The sequence below is a fragment of the Pezoporus flaviventris genome, unplaced genomic scaffold (assembly GCF_033815535.1).
Source record: "Pezoporus flaviventris isolate CSIRO_AGI_PZ_B2104156 unplaced genomic scaffold, CSIRO_AGI_Pfla_v1 ptg000001l, whole genome shotgun sequence".
Taxonomy (NCBI): domain Eukaryota; kingdom Metazoa; phylum Chordata; class Aves; order Psittaciformes; family Psittacidae; genus Pezoporus; species Pezoporus flaviventris.
The window spans coordinates 19,160,934-19,181,881 of record NW_026892549.1 but is presented as its reverse complement, the minus strand read 5'-3'; the positions used below and the strand labels follow the sequence as shown (position 1 = coordinate 19,181,881).

Below are 20,948 nucleotides of genomic sequence, written 5' to 3'. Positions count from 1 at the left end.
ATGAGCTCCTTTTCAAATATTTAGTACCATCAGTCTCAGAAGAGTCGGGGGGGGTCGGGGTCGGGTCATGGTGATCATCTCTTTACTAATGAGGAACACCTACTTCCTCTATCTGAAAACCTTTACTAAGTCAGAAAATTTACAAAACCCAGTTTCATTTTTTCTGGAATTAATGCAACCTTTGCTCTCCTGCTGATTTTTTAATAGCCTTTGCTAAAAAATTATTCTGTTAGACCGAGAAAGAAACTGTACCAAGAGCATGTATTTTTAACCTAACCCAGGGAAGTTCTGTCCCATTGAAATGTCTGGATGCTACTGCAGTTCTGCAGCGCTACAAAACATACTATCCAATATAGTAGTTGGTGAGAAGTTGAGCGTATATAAGTGTATTGACCTGTCTTCAGGTTAATTAGGGTCAGACATGACACTGGATATATTTCTCATCTTTTCATCATGGGTTTGACTGGGCTTAGTTCTGAGCAGGAGCAGAGATTGCATCAGTGGAGAGTGCTTCTTTGCAAACCTGTTTGCAAAGCTGAAATCAAGCAATAGGATATCATTACTCATCTCCCTTCCAGAATCTTTCAGTTTCAGCTATGCACTGCAGGAAGCCTCCATCTTAAGAGTTAGGGCAAATTTGTAAGCAGTTGTGTCCTCTGAGTACTATCTGTAGTATTTAGGGTTACAATGCTTTTGCTTTTAGTATGAAAACAGACAGGAAGTATGAAATAGCAAATGCCTACTGGGATGTCAATAATTTGGAAAATTGTTGCTTTAAGAAAATCAGTCCCTTTAACCTAGGTTAGCAATACAGACCTGTGAAAGGTTGTTGGCAGATTTTGTACGTCTAATTTCATTCTTGTTTTATTTTTCATGTTAAGTACCACCGGTGTATACTAGCTGTCATATTATCCTACATTACCATAGGCACTATGTCCTTGCTTCCCATTTTGCACTGAAGATTTCTCTGACTGACTGCAGTGAAGTCTGGCTGATAAAGTTTATCCAGAAGCAAGTCTTCCCTTGGTAGAGTGTTTTAATTACTTCCTGGAAACAAATTATGTTGGTTTGACCTTTGCCATTTTGTCAGAATAGGTCCTTGTGCTGTATTGAGCGAATGGGTATTTTTTGTCTTTTGATTTTTTTTTTTTTCCTCTAATCGTGGCCATACAAAAATATAATAGAAGTATAAGCATCTCTCAAAACACAGCACAGTGCTATTTTTAAGTAAGTTGAATTCCAAATTTAATTAGAATTACTTATGCTTTTAATCTGCAAATATGGTGACTACTTGAGAGCAATTAAGAATAATAGGCTTACTTGTCTTCTGTGCAACACAAGACCTTCTTTATCTGAAGATTATGTAGGCAATATGGAAACTAAGCAGTGTTCCTCAAGTGGGCTTTGAAAAGTTACAGATGATTTTTCAATGATAAATCTTCATTTCAGTTGTTCATTAGTTTATATTATATGGGCAACAGCATTAATTTAATGCTAATAATCAATTCCATGTGCTGAATATTAATAGTAAACTTCATAGATGGTGATCTTAAAGAATAAAAGGACTTCTACTCTGTTCTTTATTATTTACTCCAGTGTAATTAAAGACTTTCTGTTGACTGCTGTATGTGTACTAGGTTAAGCTCAACATAATTTTCAACATACCCTTTCTTTCTTTAGAAAAAAAGAACAAAGAAAAGCTAAGCTTATCCTTAATAATAATGCTAAGACCTAAATTTTTGTTCCCTAGTTTTGTCTAAGCAATTTTAATCTTCTGTCACAAAATGTAAAAATAGAGAACTTGATGGACACAATTGCATTTGCCATGCATATGAATGGCTCCAAGAAAAGGAATTAAAACAACAGAAAACTTCCAGTAAGATCAAAAGCATAAGGCCTTTGGCAAAATAATCTTAGATAGCAAAAATAATTTAACTCCCTCCTGCTGAGCAAATGTTAGGAAATGTGTAACATTTCTACATTACATTCTACAAGAAATTAGTAATAGAAGCTCCAGGCTAATTTCTGGTAAGTCCTGAGTGAATACAGAAAGTCCAGAAGTAGAAGAGAAACTGGTTTACTGCTTAAGCAGATGGGTGAAATAACAGAGTCTCTTTGTAGATGGTCTCTGTAGGTCTCTGAGGCAACAGAGAGGTTGATTGGGCAGGATGTCTGTCACAGGAGCACAAGGAAAGCCAAACACAGCATTCACCCCTTTCCCTTTGTTGAGTTCCACAGGGTGCACTGGCTCTCTGGCTTTTGGGGATTGGGAATTTCTTCTCATTCATTTGTAATCTAAAGCAAGAAAAGATCCTAAAGATTCACTAGCCTTTTTCATGCAATGACTCATGTCCAGAGCAAATCTAAATGAAAACATTTTTTGTATTTCTAGATACATATTTCTTTTCTTGCTAGTAATATTTGTAATTACATTATCTTTTCACCTCTCTCCAGAAAGAATGGCAGTGTGCATCTTTATGTAGTCTCACAGAAGTATAACTAATTTTTTTTTCTTTTTTTTTTTTTACTTCTAGGAGAGGATATGCACAGCAAGAGGTAAGGCTGTTCCCCAGTTACATTTAAAATATTAATTGCATCAGCATACTTTTCCCATACAACCTACGTTGTGAAACTTATTGCTGCTGGGTGTTTTAGAGACAGAAATATGAAGTGGTTCACTATTGCGGCACAAATGTAACTTCCAGGCTAGGAGATGGCTATTGCTGCTTGACAAACTGCCAAAAGCAGTTTGCCACGGAATTCCCTCCATGCCTGCTCTGTTTTCTTATGACACGCCACTGCCCGCTGTTACAGGTTGGGTAATGGACTGCATAGATCTTCTCAGTAACTCAGTGTAGTCTGCTGTTCTCACAACATCTTTTTCTCCAGCAATAAATAGCACAGAGAGTTTCTTTCAGAAATCTGAGCAAACTCACTTAATAATTGGAAAGTTATCTAAAACACATTTCAGACATAAAGGCTGACATTTAGTGCTGAGAGCTAGGTCAATTTTACTAACCTTAAGAAGTGTATCTGGAGCTCCTTATTCGGTAGTGTCTTGCAAATTGCAAGACTTCTGTTGTTCTGCTGTGATTTTTCCTTCCTTTGCAGAGTTGATTTGTGTATCTCAGTTTGGATACAGAACATCCCTATCTCTCAGGGCCTGCTTTTGGCAGAGAAACTCAATATAGTGCCATCAAGTTTTGGGGGGGGGGGGGGGGTATGGAGACAATACCAGAACTTGGTTTTCCTGATTGATTTTCCAGAGTAAATCTGATTCTAATTTACAAAACAGCAAGCGCTGTGCATTGGTCTGCAATTTGCAGAAAGCTGGAGACTAATTAATAACATGACTACCAAAAATGACCTGTGTTTAGCTGTGACACACCTGAGAACAGCCATATCATCCTCCATGCAGCCTGATGAGGTGTTTTCCCTCATGTGAACATGCTTTTCTCATTGTGTGCTGCATAAAGAAAGAAATCACACGTAAGATGTAGAGAAAACAAGTGAGATAATCCTTCACTGTCTTACTGGTATTGAGAATTAAAGTGTATTTGTGGTTGCAGAGTACTCAGTTAAAAGCCACAGAAGTATCTGAGAATAGATAGAGATTTAAAGTAATGGTATTGCAGTAGAAGCTTGGATAAGAAATCAAATCACTTCAGGTTTTTAATGGCTAAATCACTGACATTGCTGCAGATTCCCATGGATTTGCTTTCAACCTGTTGTGGATAATTTTTGTCTGCCGTTGTCTCCCTGCTGTCTCCAACATACACCACATGATAGTTTTCTTGGGCCTTGATAGAGGTTAAGTTGAATAATTTAGATAATCACCACATAAATTGGGAATTTGATCTTTTTGTTAGGCAAAAGTAATAGTGGACTGTAAAGTTATTTTATTACATCAGGTGCTTAGCAGTGTTCTACTTCTTACTTAGTATGGAAGTACCCAGGTGACTACTGCACAATAAACACCTGTGATTTTAGGATTTCTTTCCATTCTTAACTCAAACACAAATTACCTGCATCCTAATTACTGCTGCCTGATTAACCCCTTTCTGATTTTTTTTTGTAGCAACAGCAGTTGCTGAGACCTTCTCTTCTCAGACCAGAGGTACCTCTATTTTTTATTTCTTAATTATTCTGTAACTTCTTTACTGGCTTTTACATAATTTCCTAATAAAAAATTGTCTTAAATAATGTTTTTCCCTGACTGTTAGATAAAAAGGAAAGTCCCAACATTGTTATCACGTTTATATAAATACCTCAAATTTACTGCATCTTTGTATTTTCCCCTTGAGCATTTTTCAGCTGCTCCCATAGACTTGGATCCCGCAGACTAAAAGCTTTCCTAGTTTCATGTCCAGATTCACAGACAGAGTAATTTCCTCACTGTCTAACTCAGTCTATTTTTGAAGATGTCAGTCAACTGATAATTGATTATTGTACCTTGAGATGAACTAAGCAGTTGGTCTGTCAGGATAATGGAAGCCTTAGGACACTGCTCTGAAGTGCAAAGGCAGGTCTGAATTATAAACCAGGTACTCTTTATTTCAGATCTTTTAGATGCAGTATCGTTTCCAGAATAAGCAATAGAGCAAATGTAGCTTTTGTGACACATTGCTATTGATGGCATTTTTGTGGTACAGAATAGTGATAATTTCTGCAGTCATTATAAGTAATTGCAATGAGATGCTCTGACACAACTTTTCATTGGACAGAAGGCAAACCTATAGGAAGCTGTGAGATAGAGGCAACATGCATGCCACTTTTGTAGGATACAAAAAAGTACTTAGCTTAGTCCAGTGCTGCTCATGATTGTTGATGTTTGAGAAAACATTTTAAGAGTCCTGGCAAGCAATGTAGGTAAAATAGCCCTAATCTTTCAATGCAGTTTTTTCCTTTGAGAGGTGCAAGAAGTGACAGTGTGTTTTCAGAGTCTATTCCAGTTACTGAATGAGGGTTTTGTACAGGATAACTGAGACAGTGTCCCAGAACCATAGTACCGTCTGCATTTAGCTGATTTCAGACAGTTACTCCCAGAGAATGCACAACAGAGGGGGTCATTTAAAGCTCCTGTAGGCTTCTCATTATGGCTTTTGACAGTTTTAAGTGTTCCTCAGATTATTAATTTTTTTATTTTGCTTGTAGGCACTTTAATATACTTTTCTATGCTCCTCTTTCATCAGTCATTGTTGTGTGTAACTGTGCATTCACTCAGTGTTTCTGTTTTGACAGGAGTTAAGTATGGAGTCTGGAATTGATCCAGGACAGGAATACTATGGGCAAGATTACTACAGCTATGAGCATGGGTATATTTTAATTTTTCCTCTGTGTTTCTGAAAATGCTGTTTTCCAGGTTGGTGATACTTCTTTTTACAACATGTAATCTGGAGATTTCCCTTCACCTCAGGATTACTTTAATCTTTGTGTCCACGAAGTCATGCACTGACAACAAAACTATTTTTAAAAGTTAAGGGGGTGTTGTATAAATCCCTGCTTCTTTAGGAATCTATTATGCTTGGAGAGTGTATACCCCAGGTATCATGATGGTTTCATATTCACTTTTTTGTTTACATATTTCTGCTGCCTTGGAAATAAATTTCCATCATCTCCTTCCCTTTTGTGGCTCACCAGCCTGAGTACAGTAACTACTCTCTGCTCACAATTCCCAGCCACTGTCTGGCCTTTTATGTTTATGTATAAAAATTTCATCCTGCCTTGTTCTGATAATGCCCATCTGATTGAAAGCACTTTAAGGATTATTGCTGTTCTTACAAGCTTGCAGAAATTCTCCAGAACTGATCCCAGGGAACTTGCTCTTTCATTCCCTAATTATAAAAAGGATCCTCCAAAAATCAGGTCTAGTGATCTGTAAAGAAGGTCACTGTAGTTGGGGGATTCTGGGCTGATCCCAAAGACACCCTCATGTCACCTTGTAGTTTTCATGGGCTTCTGGGCAATTGCAATAAGAAGAGGTTTTGGATTGTGATACCACTAAGGAAAAAAGAATAATAATCTTTTCAAAGGTAGAGAGAAAAGTGAGCAAATAAATTCTTGTCCTTTGGGGATGTGAACATGTGCATTTGTTGCTGTGTGTGGAGACACGTGAACACATTGGTGCACATTATGAAAAGAAAATGGTGGTTTTGCCAGGTATGAACTGCCTCAGTATGGTAGCCGCCGCCGACTGCTGTCTCCTTCAGGGATGTACGATGAGTATGGGGAAGTCATGGTGGAGAATGATGGTGGCTACTACTATAGTCCACATGGATCGACAGCAGAAGAGGTAAGTAGCTCTGGTGTGTTGATTCTACCTCTGCAAAAAAATGGACCATTAAACTTTTGTCAGATATATTTTGTAGTTGATTAGAAAATTGCATTCTGTATATACCTAATAAGCAGTTCTTCCAATGCTAATCATTGCTTGCCCTTCTAATGACTGGTAAAGTTTGTGTCAGCACCTCTTTCCCTTTTTCTAGAAATAAGAAGGAATTGCAAAGTTTCTTTTAATAGCCACGTCTATTTTTCCCTCAATGTAGATTTCGATTGCAAAGAAAAATCCTCATAGCCTTAGCTAATATCATTTTATATTGTTAACCAAATGGTGTATTACTAATATTCAGCCTATAACTGGTGATTTTCCACTGAGAAAAGCAGTCACCTGAACTCATTTATCATAAAGTTCACAATTGAATGCAAAGAAATTTTAAAATGTCAGTGGCAGCCAGGAAAAACTTGACATAAATGTTCCCTTCTTTAAAATCTGATTTTCAGAAATACGACACTCTAAATCTATGGCTTTTAATTAAATGAGAAGAGATAACATTTCTGAGCCAGTACTTTTCCCTGTTGTAGAATAAGGTAGTTATGTAATTGCAGCCTATTCTGGAAGTATAATTTTCCCCATAACTTTGGTAAAAAGCTATTCTAAACAGGTAAGTCAGTTTTTATGCTGGGAAAAGTGTTGCATTTGTTCCAACTGATTTATCTTCGGGTACAAGTTTTCACAGTAGCTATCTTTCAAATTGTAATCAAGTTCCATTTTCCTAATTTGCAGGGGATGAGTCAAGGCAGAGGTCCTTCAAGCAGAGGTATAAGCCAGAGAGCAGGGGCTCAAATAGAAGGTAGACCTTTAGGTGGTGGGATGGATCCTAGACATGGAAGAGTATACAGGACCAGCCAGGGAAAAAGGAAACTAAAAGCAGTGATGCATTTAAGTCGCGTAGCAGTCAGTGCTCACAAAACAGTAGGAAAAACTGAGTCTGCTCATTCTCCATGGAAGAAAGCAAAGATATTCCCAATGATTCTGCATAAAGTGAAAGGTGGTAGGAAAGATTCAAGTTATGCCAAGTTGATGTCAGCTCGCCAAGTGGACGGTGGGAAAAGTATGATTATCAGGGGGAGTTACTTTCAGAAATCGACAGATGACAGGCCTTCGATGAGAAAACTTAATCACGTGTTAAAACGCATTAGTGTCTCCAGAAAATTTCAAGAGCCTATTAGCAAAGATTTAGTGTATGCAAGAGGAAAAGGAGAGGAAGAATATGAAAGAGATGAAGCAAAATCAGGAGTTTCAATAAATATCACAGCAGAGAGTGAACATGAGGATAGTGATTATGAGAAGAAGAAAAAGAAGAGAAGAAAATACACTTCAGATGAATCATCGGTGAAAAGTAGCAGCTCTGGCTCAGAGTCAGAAGATAAAGACTACTTGAAAATTACTCTGGACCAAGATGAAGCCACTGAAAGTACTGTGGATTCGGATGAAGAAACTGGGCATGATTTTGGGGATTCTGATGATGACTCTGAATCCAGCTCTAGCAGTGAATCAGAGGAGGACTCATCTGAAGAGGAGGATGATGAGGAAGACTCTGAGAGTGATGAAGATGGTAGCCTGTCAAAGAGCTCATCTACACGAAGTTCATGCAGCAAATCAGGGAGTAGCAGGTCCAGCAGTAGAAGAAGCACTGAAAGGTCCAGTATAAAAAGTAGGGAAGGTAGCTCTTGTGGCAGAGTGAGGCAATCCAGCCATAAATCAAGTATTAGCTCTAATGTATCAGGTAGTGAAAGGGAGATGAGCTACAGGAAAGCTTCAGGATCCAGCTATAAGAGCAAAACTTCTTCTGCCAGCCTTGAAATAGAAGAAACAATAGAAGAAGTGTCAGAAGAAGATGAACAAGTGGATGTTGAGCAAGTTAGTGCAATACCTGATGAGATAGCAGGTAACTCAAATAAGGCAGTTTCTGAGACATCCGCCAATGCAAAAATGTATGCTACTAAAGAGGACAAGAAAGGAAAATCAGCTGTTAATGGTAAGGATAGTGTAGGTGAAAGCACAGAAGAGGCTGATACAGATGCTAGTGGCAGGGAGGAAGCTATCAGTAAGAATGACTCTTCTTGTCTAGAAAGTGAAATCAGTGTTACTTCCAAAGGAACTAAAGTGACAAAAAGCACAAATAGTGCCACTTCTGGTAAAACCACTACTTCCCCTGAGTCTGAGAATCAAAGTTCTGACACCAACACAAAAAGAAAGAAAATTAAAAAAAAGATGTCCCAGGAAAACAGTCAGTCCCAGTCAGATGAGACCCTGGATACTGCCATTACAGAGTCAGAGACTGCTGGTGATTCTACATCCTTTTAAAAAGGAGCGACAGTAGGTGAACATTTTGCAGTGAAGAATGATCTTGTTTGCTGTGCCTTCTGTGTGGTCTTTCCTAAGAAATACACACTTGACTAAAGATAGACAAAAAGAAAATGTTAAAGCTTATTGCTTCAGCATTTGAATCCTGTCTTAAGGATAAACAGTATAAAACCAAATTAATGTAATTCCTCTGAGACCCTACTCAGGTATACTTAATGGTAGATATAGAAAAATTAATTTTCATTAAGCAGTGGCATGAAGAATTACTTCTTTTTCTCTGCTAGCTTCAGTAATGTGGTTAAAGAGGCATTGCGTTGTTTCTTAGCTTTAATCCTTTTTGAATCGTGCACATTCTGAAGTGGCATTGCATTTTGCTTTAGCTGTAATGGATAGCTTGGTGAACCTGATGGCACAACCTTATTAGGGAGCCTGTGTTCATGCAGGTTGTGTCTGTCACAAAATGGAATGCTGCGGGAAGGAAAAAGGGCAAAAACTGGAATTCAGTGAAGAACAAGAATGAGGATGGAGGATGAAAAGACTTAAAAGTCATACATGGTTTCACTTTATGTGAAGCCATACAACATTCCCTTCATACAACATTTGCTAATCTTCAAATGAGTTCTCTGCTGTAAATATTAGCCCTGTTTGCAGGGAAGACAACTGAAATTGCAGCAAAGTAATGCTTCTGAAACTGCAGAGCGTTACTAGCAGAGCTGGGATTAAACTGTTTCTGGGATTCAGATTTCAGGTACCAGTGGTGTACAAGACAGGAATGCAGAGGTAGGTGAGCAAAGTGAACTCTGTCAGAAAAGGAAATGGATTACATTGCCAGCATCTGTCCTTCCCACCTAACAGTACAGTGATTTTATTATTTTTTTAAACATCTGTTTAAAAGTTTGACATGTATAACAGCAAAGTGTTGCTGAAGGTAACCATCATCTATGTTCTATATTTTGGTATTTGCCTTTTAAAATTCAATATCCTGCAATATCTGATGTCATTCAATAGAGGAATTTTGTAGTGCTTCCATTAGCACAATTCAACTCAGAATGAGCATGATTGCATAGGAAGGACCTGCGTTATTGACAGCGCAAGTGGCCTTTTCCTTTTCATGTAATAAGCAAACTTTGAATGATATATCCCTGATAGAGCTCTTACCAGTGCTGTCAGCATACAGTTTGTAAGCTTTGTATATCAACAAGCTATCTGTGCTTTATTTACCCACAGCCACCAAGTTGTTTCACAACCACTAGATTTACACAAATAAGCCATAAGAAGCCTAAATAAAGTTAAAGCTTTGAGCCAGTATTGGATTAGTCTTGTGAGTACTTTAAAGGTATTACAAATTCTGGCATATGCACCAAAGCTCTGCCATAAAGTCTCTGTTAGATGGGGGAGAGAAAAATGTTTGAATTTTTAAGGAACTTGAACCTGCGGTGGAGTTACCTTGGCAGGACAGCTAGTGTTCAGCTGCAAAGCATGATAGTAATTTTAAAACTACTGTCTTTAATTCCAGTTGAAATGTGAACTAGATTTATGATTGCTTATCTAACTTTTTCATTCCCACATGACACAGAGTTGTCACTGCACAGAGTGTTTTAACATAAATCCCATTTGAACTACTCAGTCTTTTCATCCACCTGAATATATCTGTGTGAAGAAAATTGCATGTCTTTATCAGGAGTAAAAGAGTATAGGCATCTAAATAATTTGTATGAAGTATAACTTCTCAGAAGCTTAAGAGTAATCACCACTGTTTGTACTTTGCATGATTTTCTTTCTCTAAAAACTGGCTTTTATTGTGTGCATGTGTATGTATTGCAGTGGAGTTAACTGTGATGGTATCTGCTGCCTTAGTGAAATAACAGTATTTTCATTATTAATTCAAGAATCATAGTAGCTTGTTTCAGTCTACTGAAAGGAAGCATTTATTTTAAAAAGATCAATTATAAATTAAAATAAGTAGTGTGTTTTGTGGAATCATTATTAGTACAAAGTCCCAGCAACATGGAAATAATTTACATTAAGTCTTTTAAAAAATATAAAAATTACGTAAAATCTAAAGTCTCTTTTCTCAACCATCTCCCATTTAACAGCAAAGATTCCACTTCATTGGAGCTGGCACAAAGTCTTATATCAAGTTTTTCTTTTTTTAACCAGCCAATTTTACAAACATCGTGCCTGAGAATTTCCCTTGTGCAGGTCCCAAGGTCTTTCTCTGCTTGATGTGTTGTGCATATAAAACAGACCTGCTCAATGCCATTTCTGCACTGAATTTACAATGTAGTAATGCTCTGGAAGAAAACTGCTAAGGCCATCCTAGCATTGACCCGTCAGTACAGAAGTTTCTTAGAAGTCATTTACACAATGGCTTCATCATCAGTGCCTTCTAGTTTCTGTTAGACAGGGTTATTAATCTAGTTGTTTTTCTTTGTAAGACAAACTGAGACACTGCTTTGTCAAAATATGACTGGCTTACTATCTTGTATTACTATTGTGATACACAGAAGCTTTCTTTCAGAAAGTAATTTCTCCATTCTCAGGATTCTCCAATGAAGGTGCACTTCCACTTGACTGGAGCACAGCTGAATGCATCTGTAGAAAACAAAACAACAACAACAACAAAAACCCAAAACAAAACAAACAAAAAAAAAAAAAAAACAAAAAAAAAACAAATTTGTAACTAATTTCCAAATCTGACCAAAACCATCAGTTTTTATACACTCTGTCTTGCATTATGCTGTTCATAAACTAACATGGATTTATCAGTCTTACAACTTTTTGTACAAAGCATTGTTTGTGTGTTCAAGCATTAGGTATATATGATAGAGGCACACAGTGGTAATCAAAACAATTAAGAAAGATCTATGTACAAGCTAAAAGGAATGGTACAAAAGACCAAGTTAATAAAAGTTCGTATGAGTCTCTAGATGAAAGACAAGATAAAAAACAGATGGAAAAAGGGCAGGAAAATGTAAGAAATGGTGCTAAGGTTTAATAACATTTCTGTTTGTTGTCAAACAGTGGGCCAGAAAGAAAAAGATTAAGTTGATCGTCGACCCAGAGTATGAGACCAGCTCCACTGGGGAAGACAGCGCTCCTGATTCCAGCCAGAGGAATCGTCTTAATAACCCGAATATTCAAAACAACATCAACGGTAACATCTACATTGCACAGAATGGCTCTGTTGTCAGAACCCGGCGTGTTTGCCTTGGTAATAATTTAAAAGTCACATCTCCAGTGAGGCTGGGGAAACAATTCAAGAAACTGGACAAGCTTGCAGTGACACATGAGGAGAGTGTCCCACTGAACACGTTGTCAAAAGGACCATCTTCTAGTGATAAAATGAACACAAGACCCTGCAGTGTCTCATTTGCTTCCTCTACTATAGGGGCTGAAAATATAGTAACAAAGCCAGGGGGCTCCAAAATGAAAAGCACAGAAGAGCAAGAATCGGTTGTTGATAATGATGATGTCAAAGAGCCCTTGGAGTCTCACAGTGAACACACGCAGTCAGATGAAGAGGAGCTCTGGATGGGCCCTTGGAACAACCTTCACATACCAATGACAAAACTGTGATTTTATTTTTTTTTTTTATTTTTACTTCAGTTTATAATAAACTGCGCTTTTTATTGTCACTGAGGAAAATGTATGAAATTTGTATTGTGCACATACATTGTATACTACAAATGACACGCTTTAAAGTTTAAAAACAAAAATTGCACTCACATTTGTACCAATTAATTGTCCTCCCAACAATTATTTTGACAGGCTCCCATTTCACTAAGCAATACTTCATTTAAATTAATTAGGTTTTTTGGATCTTGATTTATTGTTTAATAAACAGTAAACTACTAATAAATGCACAGTAACATTTGGTTAACTTTTCAGACGGTTCTATTACATGCCTAGCTTGTTTTTCTGTATGGTACTTGTGGCTCTACTGTTTAGATTTGGAAATTGTCTATTTATGTTCAAGATTTATATCCAGAGCTCTTGCTTCTGAACTCAGAGTAATAAATTAAAAATAAATCCATGAAAGTCAATGGAGCATATCCTCGGCTGGCTTAAATTTGAGTAACATTACCAAAATCAGTAGTGATATACCAGTTTATGCAAACAGAGGATCTCGCTCAACACCCAGCTATCAAACTCATGTAAGAGTGGAATCAGAGTTTATAAAAGTATAGCACTGTTACGTAGAAAAGTGGAATAGAAGATTAAATAAGCTAAAAGTTGTGAAGAGGAAGGAAATGTGTAGCAAATAACCTTGTTCAGAGTTACCTGGCTGTGGTTTGTTCATCTTCGTTTGTAAATTGCCTCATTCCAATTTGCTTCTCTAGTTAGTTTTTCATCTTTTCATCTCTTCCCACATCAGTTCTGTTTTCTTCTTTGTATGGTCTTTAGCTCCAGTTTTTATGCTCATCAGTAATTATCATCCTATGGCTATATTCCTCTGAAATAAACCAGGATGATACATGAGTCTGTGTGATAGAAATAGGCATTAAAGAGTAATTAATAGGAAAGGGATAGATGCATTTCAAGCCCAGCTAGCTGGTAGGTTAAATGGTATAATCACCATTCCACTTCAATAGTGTTGAACATAAAGCTGTTGAAAAGACAAATGGGTCATGGTGAAGAGAATGAAAACTGAACATTTTATGAGGCTGATATGCATAAACTTATCTGTGAGGAGCAAAGGGAGTCAGAACTTTAAGTAAGCATTACTTGTAAAATACACCACATAAATTTTGGCTTCTGCTTATAATTTCTATTTGAACCTCTAAGTAGTGTGTGTGTTGTATTGCAACTTGAATAGGGACCTGAGAAATGCCACTGTTCATAGTCACCAATACCTAAAAGACATTAGCAATACAGAGTGAAGTATTTTTCTCCAATATGATATAGGAAAAAAAAAAAAAGATATGTATTCACATAAGAAGCATGTCCTGTTGTATTGCGCAAAACTTTTTTTCAGGGTAAGATCAAGCTGGTTGTGAGAACAATGTGGATACTTCTCGAAAGATGCGAAGAGTCAACAGATAAATGTTTACAATTAGTAAGGAAATTACTGGTATCATCATTCTTTTCCTATTGCTATATAGTTGAAGTTTCACCACAAGATCTGGATGACCATGACTGTTGGTTCTGCTCTGGCAGTAAATGGACTTCTGCTACTGTGATTGTTTTCCTCTTGCACAGATTCTCACCCTTAATTCCTCTTAATGTTTGTCTTTTAGAAGCTGTTCACATGTTATGCCAATGTAAATGTGACAGTTATGTCAAACGCCTCCTTTTCAGGCTGAGGTTTCCAACCAAATATATTGAGAGATGGTGCTTGGTTTTAGGCATGAGAAACACAATGTAGCCGACCACACGAAGAAAAAAAAACAAAGACCTGGTATTTCTTTCTCTTAACTCTTTTATCTTGACATATTTGCACTTGGTACATAACAAAAAAAAAAAACAAACAAAAAAGCTGTTTGGAGTTTAGCTAGAGTCTGAATATTTAGATAAGAATGATGGAAGAAAAAAAATCTATTCTTTGAAATAACTAGTAAAATGTTATATTTTAATCCTGTTTAATATACTGTTATTATTTCACTACATCATTTTTATTGCAAGATCTGTCAGTTCATTTCTCACTAAATACTTCAACAAGGTTATATGTGTTTTAGAGAAACATTTTCTCTCAGCTACTCTCAATTTTCTGAGGGGAAAAAAATTGTTTCTTTTCCTAGAGAGTCACAGGTACACCAGCTTTAGCTCCAGCTCTGTGGAGTATTCAGGTCTAACACTGGTGGTCAGTATTGCTGTGCATGCTTATCAAAGACAAAACCTGTCAGTAGAGGTTTGTCTCCTTTGTGCTGTCCAGGTGCTCAGAACTTTTCCCACAATGCAAAGAGCATGAGAAATTTTATTTTTCAGCAATGGCTGGGGTCCATCTAAAATTTAGCTCAATTTAGCTGAACTTGCAGTGACTTTCAAATTCTTGCATACTGTTGGCAAAGAGAGGACTTCATGAAATTCTTTTCTTTTCTGTGGGTGTAATGCTGTAAATCAATATAGAATTCAGATCTTTATTTTCTGGGGATGCCATACTGTAAATTACTAATGATTTTAGACTGAGCTTTCAGTAAGCACGAAAAACAACATCAGTAACAGTACCGACTGATAGGGTAAAAAAGGCACTTTTCCTTTGGGAAGTGAAGTATTAGCATGGCTTTGGTGGATACAGTAAGTAGAACAACGTATCAGAGTCTTGGGATATAATTTACAGCTATTTAACCAGTGAAATTTGTAAAGCTGGTGTAAGGCATTTGCCACTGGGTGGCAGAACGTCTGACTGCCTAACCTATCAAGGTGATAATCATTGCTCCTGACACTGATTTAATTTGTACACAAGGAGGAGGAGGCAGTGATAGTTTTGTGGTTTAGTACGGCACCTGCTGTGTTTTCAGTATAAGCAAGATTCAAATGACCAACTGTGTGGCTGTAGAAGGGCAGGGCAATGAGGCAGAAAAAGTAATGTGAGGAGAAACAGAAACTTTTTTTCCTCCTTCGTTCAAGTACACACTACTATGATCAAGACTGTAACGAAAGCCCCACAGATCTATTTTGGACCTGTTTGGAGGCTTAAGATATTTATGCAATAAGGGTAGATAGTCCTTGCATCCAGGATTTTCTTGAATTGGTGTGGGAGAAAGCATAGTGCAACAATGTGCGTGTCTGTCTTGGTGCTTTCTGCTGACAGAGTGCTGTCACAGTGTGATCACTCAGCATCCCTACACCACAGGTTGAATCCTTCCAGAACCTGGTTATGTAGCTGGAAAACTTGCAGAGTTAGCAAAATGGAGAAAAGATTTAAAAAAAAAAAAAATCTGAATTTTTAGCAATGGGAGAACAGCACCAATCTCTGACACAAATTTCAGATTATATGGTGGAAAAAACACATAGTGGGAATGGGATATTTTCAGCCAGTGACAATCATGAAAGTGCTTCCTGGAAAGCGTCACACACCTCTATGGGGATGCAGCTTGATATTTGAATTTTGATAATTTAAAGCTGGTGAATGATGATAGATGCTTCTTACATTTTAAGATCCATAATTGTGCTGCAAATGGGAGTATACATTTGGATACTTTCTCATCAAGCCCTAGTTTGTGGCAGTGCAAAGACAGACATCTAGCTAGAAATAAAAGGGGCAGCAGCTTTCTTCTGCACAGCACACATTTGCTTGCTGACACTTGAAATGCTGCATGCAGAAATTGCAGCTTTAAGTTACCATTGACCGTCTTATTGTTTATAGTCTGAGAAAGACTTGCATTGATTACAAAGTATTGATAAACCCAAGGTTTGATAAACCCAAAGAATGGTGCACTTTATCAAATGAATTTTGAAGGCAGCTGGTTCTCAAACGCCCATTAGGGGAGTACTGAGGAATATTACATTTTTTCTTTATTATTGGAAGAAGAGAGTCTCAGTGATTTCAGTGTTTGGTCTAGGTGCACTCAGCCCAGCTGATCAAATGATAAAGCTGTAGCACAGAGCTAGATCAATAGTGTAGCAGCAACATGAGCAGAATCAGGTAATTCACTTGTAGCATAACAAAACCAAAACTTTCAGGGTGGCACCAGCCTGGACAGCTGGAGCAGGGTTTATCTTTCTGTCCTTGGTTGTTGCTCTTTACCAGTACACAGTAAAATTACATTGTTGCTTTTGTGAGCCATCCAACATGAGCAGCACCAGCCCTGCAAACTGTGTGCCTGTTGTTGAGAACAGCTGTGTTCTTGCCATGATACTGAGAATGAGTTGTAGCGTTTCAAGGAGTGCTTGCGTTTCCCCATATGAATGCCCTAGAAACATATGGGTGGTTGTGATATTCAGAAATCGCTGCCATTTGGCACTGTCTAAACAGCCAGCATGGGGTAAGCAGTCATGGGGAAAACTATGAACATGGTACATGGCAAAGTCAAATGTGAGTGTCTCTTCCCAGGGAAGGTGTTCCTGGAAGCCCTGTGAGTGCTATAGAAGTCCAGTTGGAGGTTTTGGGGGAGATTTTTGGGAAGCCAGGTAAGGATGCTTATACAGAAGGGCAGCTTTAATGCAGAACTGAATATTGTATTACACTGGAGGGAGGTTTAGTTTTTTTTCAAGAGTTTAAGGCAAATATAAGCCTTTTTATTGATAACACTACAAAACCATATTGTACACCAGTGTTGCAGAAATGGAAAGTTAATGGCTCATTGGTAAAATCCATTGTAAGTTCTCCTCAGCAGTTAGATTTGCAGTATGTGTGTGTATCATCTCTCTGGCTGCCTGAAGATTCTCTGTTATCTTTTGAGGCACATAAGTGAGGCAAGTTTCCATCTCGGAAGGCAGTGGTCTCATAGGAGTTTGCACCCTGCAGCCAGGTGTCTTGTAGAAGTGCTCCCTGCAGCACAGTAATTTGTCACTGGTCATGCTGATTGTAACTGATGGCATTTCATTTGTGCCAGAGTCAAGCCCAGCCTCTAACAGGGTACTGCCTTGTGTAACATGCTCCCGTTTGCAGACTGAGCTGTTCCTGTTCAGCTACTGGCATGTGATGTGCTGTGTGATATAATTAGTTGTGCCCAGCCATGCCCTGCTGCAACTTAGCAGTGGCTCACTTTTTTTTGTGAGAGAACATGGCAAACACACAGTGCTCAGCCCTGCCATGGTTTAGTTTCTACTCAGTGTGGTAATGCTTTAGATTCTCCTTAATGCCTATATTGAAGGCCAACAGGAGAGTTTAGAGAAACTCTACTTTGTCATTATTATTTTTAGTATCTAAGAATTTCTTATTTCCTCAGCAAAGGTCAGTAAGGGAAATTGTATTAAGGTCATTATTTAAACTGATTAATTTTTCACAGGTAGAAAGAGTATTATTTTTTAATGCATTGCATTTTAGAAATTAGACCTAGAGAGCATCTCTCTAACAGCATTCAAACAGCCCTTCTTTATTCTAACATGTTATCTCAGAAATGATGGTAAGAGGCTGTTTCAATGAAAAAGGAAAGTGTAATTTTTAAACATATAAAATATTAAGCAGGGTTTGCCCTGATTTAATGTTTCAAAAAGCTATTGCAGCATGTTAGTCCTAGGAAGAGGGGGTAGATAAAATGGCAAACACTGATTAATCACAACTGTTTAAATGAGGAACATGAAGTATAAGGATGCAGTAAACTACAACACTTAATACCATCATCAAGCCAAGTAACAACAGTAATTATTTGTCTCTCCCATCAGTTCAATTTACTGATACATTTTTTTCACTTGCAGACTGAAAAAAAACTGTAGTTACACTATCAATATGCATAAATAATTGAAGCATAAAGGATGTGAATTCTGAGAAGACATCCAGGCACGAAGTGGACTGTAGGCACTTTGAAGGACCTTCACAATGTGATGAAACCCTGGTTGTGGATAGAATTGTTAAGGCCAAGTGAGAAGCACAGGAAGGGAACAGAAATGATGCTCCCAGATGTCATGTTCAGATGTGCTTGACTCAGCCACTGCCTCCTTCTTAGTCTCCTTAAAAAGGTGAGCAATGGCAGGAAAGAAAAGACTCTGCACAGTGCATGGAGAGATACCCAGTCCAGCACAGATGCCAAAGCACAACCACGCTGGGCATTTTGCTGCCCTGGCTAATTATCCTGCCAAGATGACAAATTACAGTCCAGACTTAAAGAATAACCATGCCCTTGTTTGCTTGGAGGAAATTTGCTCTCTTTGTGCACATAGATGTGTATATCTGTACACATACATGCACCCACCTGTCCATCATCCTTCTCCATTTATAAATGTATAGCTATAATAGAGTGTTAGACTATTAGATGAGTACATCCTCCTGTTAAAACAAGCTAATGGCTAAGGAGTGACTACTGTAAATGAAAGATGGAAATTCTGAGAAAAAAAATAGATCTTAAAGGAGGAGAGAGAGAGTAAGAAGTGCTGAAACACGCAGCAACCATTATCACTATGTAATACTGTGACCACCAGATCCTGGCAGCTCATGAAGCAGGTCCACGCGGCTGCAGCACTGCGGTGCAGTGGGAAGACTTTGCAGCAGCAGGCAGTCTGTTGTGGTGCAGCACCTCTCCCTCCCGCTCCCACTTGCTGTATATGTGCCATGGCCTTGACTGAAATACAGATCCAAAGCTGCTTGAGCGCTGCCTTGCGCACACAGCTGTCACATATAGCTCCCATAGAAGATGGACCACGTTTCTTCTGCCACTGTGAAGGTAACAGCTAAATAGCTTCTTGTGCCAAATGAGTTTAGGTTAGCAGGAGGCAAAGTGCTCAGCTGTAGTCTCCACAAAGGCAAGCAGAAAAGTCACTTTGATTTCAGCAGCTGCTCTGTTTATGACACAGCTTTCCAGCCTCCCTGATAACCTTCATGTCCTCAAACTAATGAAGATGTAGTCGCTAAAGGAGAAAAGTGTAAAAAGAAAAGACAGCAAAGCTTCTGAGGTTTAAAAACAAGGTAACAGTCTGCAAGTACAATGAAACACCCCATCTGCTACTACTGCAGGATGTGTCACCTTGGTTTCTCGAGCTTCCTTCCAAGCGTACTTTCACCTGGAATGTTGCTTCAGAAACCAGGTGAGGGCATGATTTTTCAGAATTGGGGTGAGGGTGGAAAGATGTAGAAATGAATTAATCCTAGGGTGTGATACACATTATCTGAGTGTTGCTAGTTTAGTCTTTATAGAAAATACACTCTATTCCTACAATTTGGGGCCAATAAGATGTAATAAATCATATGAGACAGCAGCTGGAAGACAGTCCTCCTAAGATCCACTTAAGAGCAGAAACCTTGCCAGTATGTAAGCACACCACCCTGTGTTAGCAGTACCCTGAGCACAGGTAAGTGTAAATCTCTGGGTGCTACATCTGGACAGGTGTACCTTTTCCAAATTTTAGACCTTCTTTTGCTCATCTATAGAGTGCTTTAAAACAAAGAAATTTAAAAAGGGCAGGGTGAGTACGGTCTTGATTCCTAAGGCCTGGGGTAGTTGAAGATAAGTGCTGATAGTATCAATGTTAAGTCCTTCTTGAGGAAGCTTTCCGCTTCGGCAAAAAAAAAAGGGTGTTCATTTGCCAATTAAAATCAATCCATCTCCCAGAATTACATAAACTATCATCAGATATGTTTAGCATGCATTGGGATTTTGTGCTGGTAGTATACTACAGTAGTAGAAGGCCTAGCTTGTTGTATGCATCTAGCTAAGGTAAGTGCCGAAGTACAACTTGGCTGCAGAGCCTTAGTCTTGGTTTCACTGCAGATCACTAGGAATGCAGTGATTCCTTTTGCAGGGTGGGTACAGGTTACCGGGACACCACACCCTCAATTCTCATCTCCTCCAAACATCATACCCACTTTCTCTTGCTAACTGCTCTTTTTTCCTTTTGTCCATTGTCCAGGAGATCTCTGATAGCTGCTGAGCACTGCATTGTTTGCAATGGGTGTATAGGAAAATAAAAGGCTTGTTAAGCAGTAAGTAGCTATTGGAGGTTAACAAGAAATCACCAGTACTTTACGCTTGATCTTTTCTGGTAGAGTCAATTAGGAGCAGGCTGTTAAAATGATGAATTCTTTGAATTGCAGTAGCTACTATAGCACTACAGTTTCTGAGCACGATTGATGTTAAAATCAAAGGATGCTCAGTGGTCAGACACACTGACCATGCCTCCATACAGGGAAACTCTGCAGTAACATGAATTCCATCTGATGGCAAAATATAATGCAAGAACGATTTTTTAGGAACTAATGAAAAATATTCCTCCAATGCTTGTTGTTGCTGCTCAGCTGCAGGTTTTTACTTACATTTAAAAAACTGGGGAGTGAGTCTCCTGAATAAAGCGCAGAAGAGCAGACCATCTAGGATCAAACTGCTTCTTACACAGCCTTAGCAAAGGGTACTTCTGTGAGGTCATTTCATCTGCAAATGTAGCTTTGTCTCTCATTAGAAAAGTTTACAAGTATTGAAATACGGACCCTTCCTTTGATTCAAACAGCAAATGGATTTATTAAAGGAGACTATCTATGAATGCACTGAAATAACAACAAAAAAAATGCTGTAACATGGGACTTGGTTTGAAGTGGGTTTTTTTAATAAGTTTATTGGGGAAGCTATTCATAACTAGCCTATTTCATGCATACCTAGCTTAAACCATGTTAATTCTGTATTGCAGAATTCAGGGCTTAAGCTCGTATTCCTTTTAAGTGTAAATATTTAACTCCTTGGACTTCGTTCCTCACTGTACATCCCACTCT

General features: G+C 38.2%; 1 protein-coding gene across 9 annotated transcripts in view; it reads left to right on the top strand.

The window, feature by feature from the left end:
- The window catches only part of PCDH15 (protocadherin related 15), a 364,105-nt gene extending 350,063 nt beyond the window's left edge, over positions 1-14,042 (top strand). For 5 of the 9 annotated variants that reach the window (XM_061446881.1, XM_061446889.1, XM_061446871.1 and 2 more), the window contains 5 exons: positions 2,535-2,556; positions 4,079-4,117; positions 5,242-5,315; positions 6,160-6,292; positions 7,064-9,782. In XM_061446881.1, coding sequence (XP_061302865.1) covers positions 2,535-2,556; positions 4,079-4,117; positions 5,242-5,315; positions 6,160-6,292; positions 7,064-8,647 — 1,852 coding nt within the window. In that variant the 3' untranslated portion in view covers positions 8,648-9,782. Of the gene's footprint in view, positions 1-2,534; positions 2,557-4,078; positions 4,118-5,241; positions 5,316-6,159; positions 6,293-7,063; positions 9,783-11,671 lie in introns of those variants that run through there. The other 4 variants (XM_061446935.1, XM_061446917.1, XM_061446952.1 and 1 more) reach the window with 3 other exon arrangements.
- The last annotated feature ends 6,906 nt before the right edge of the window (positions 14,043-20,948 follow it).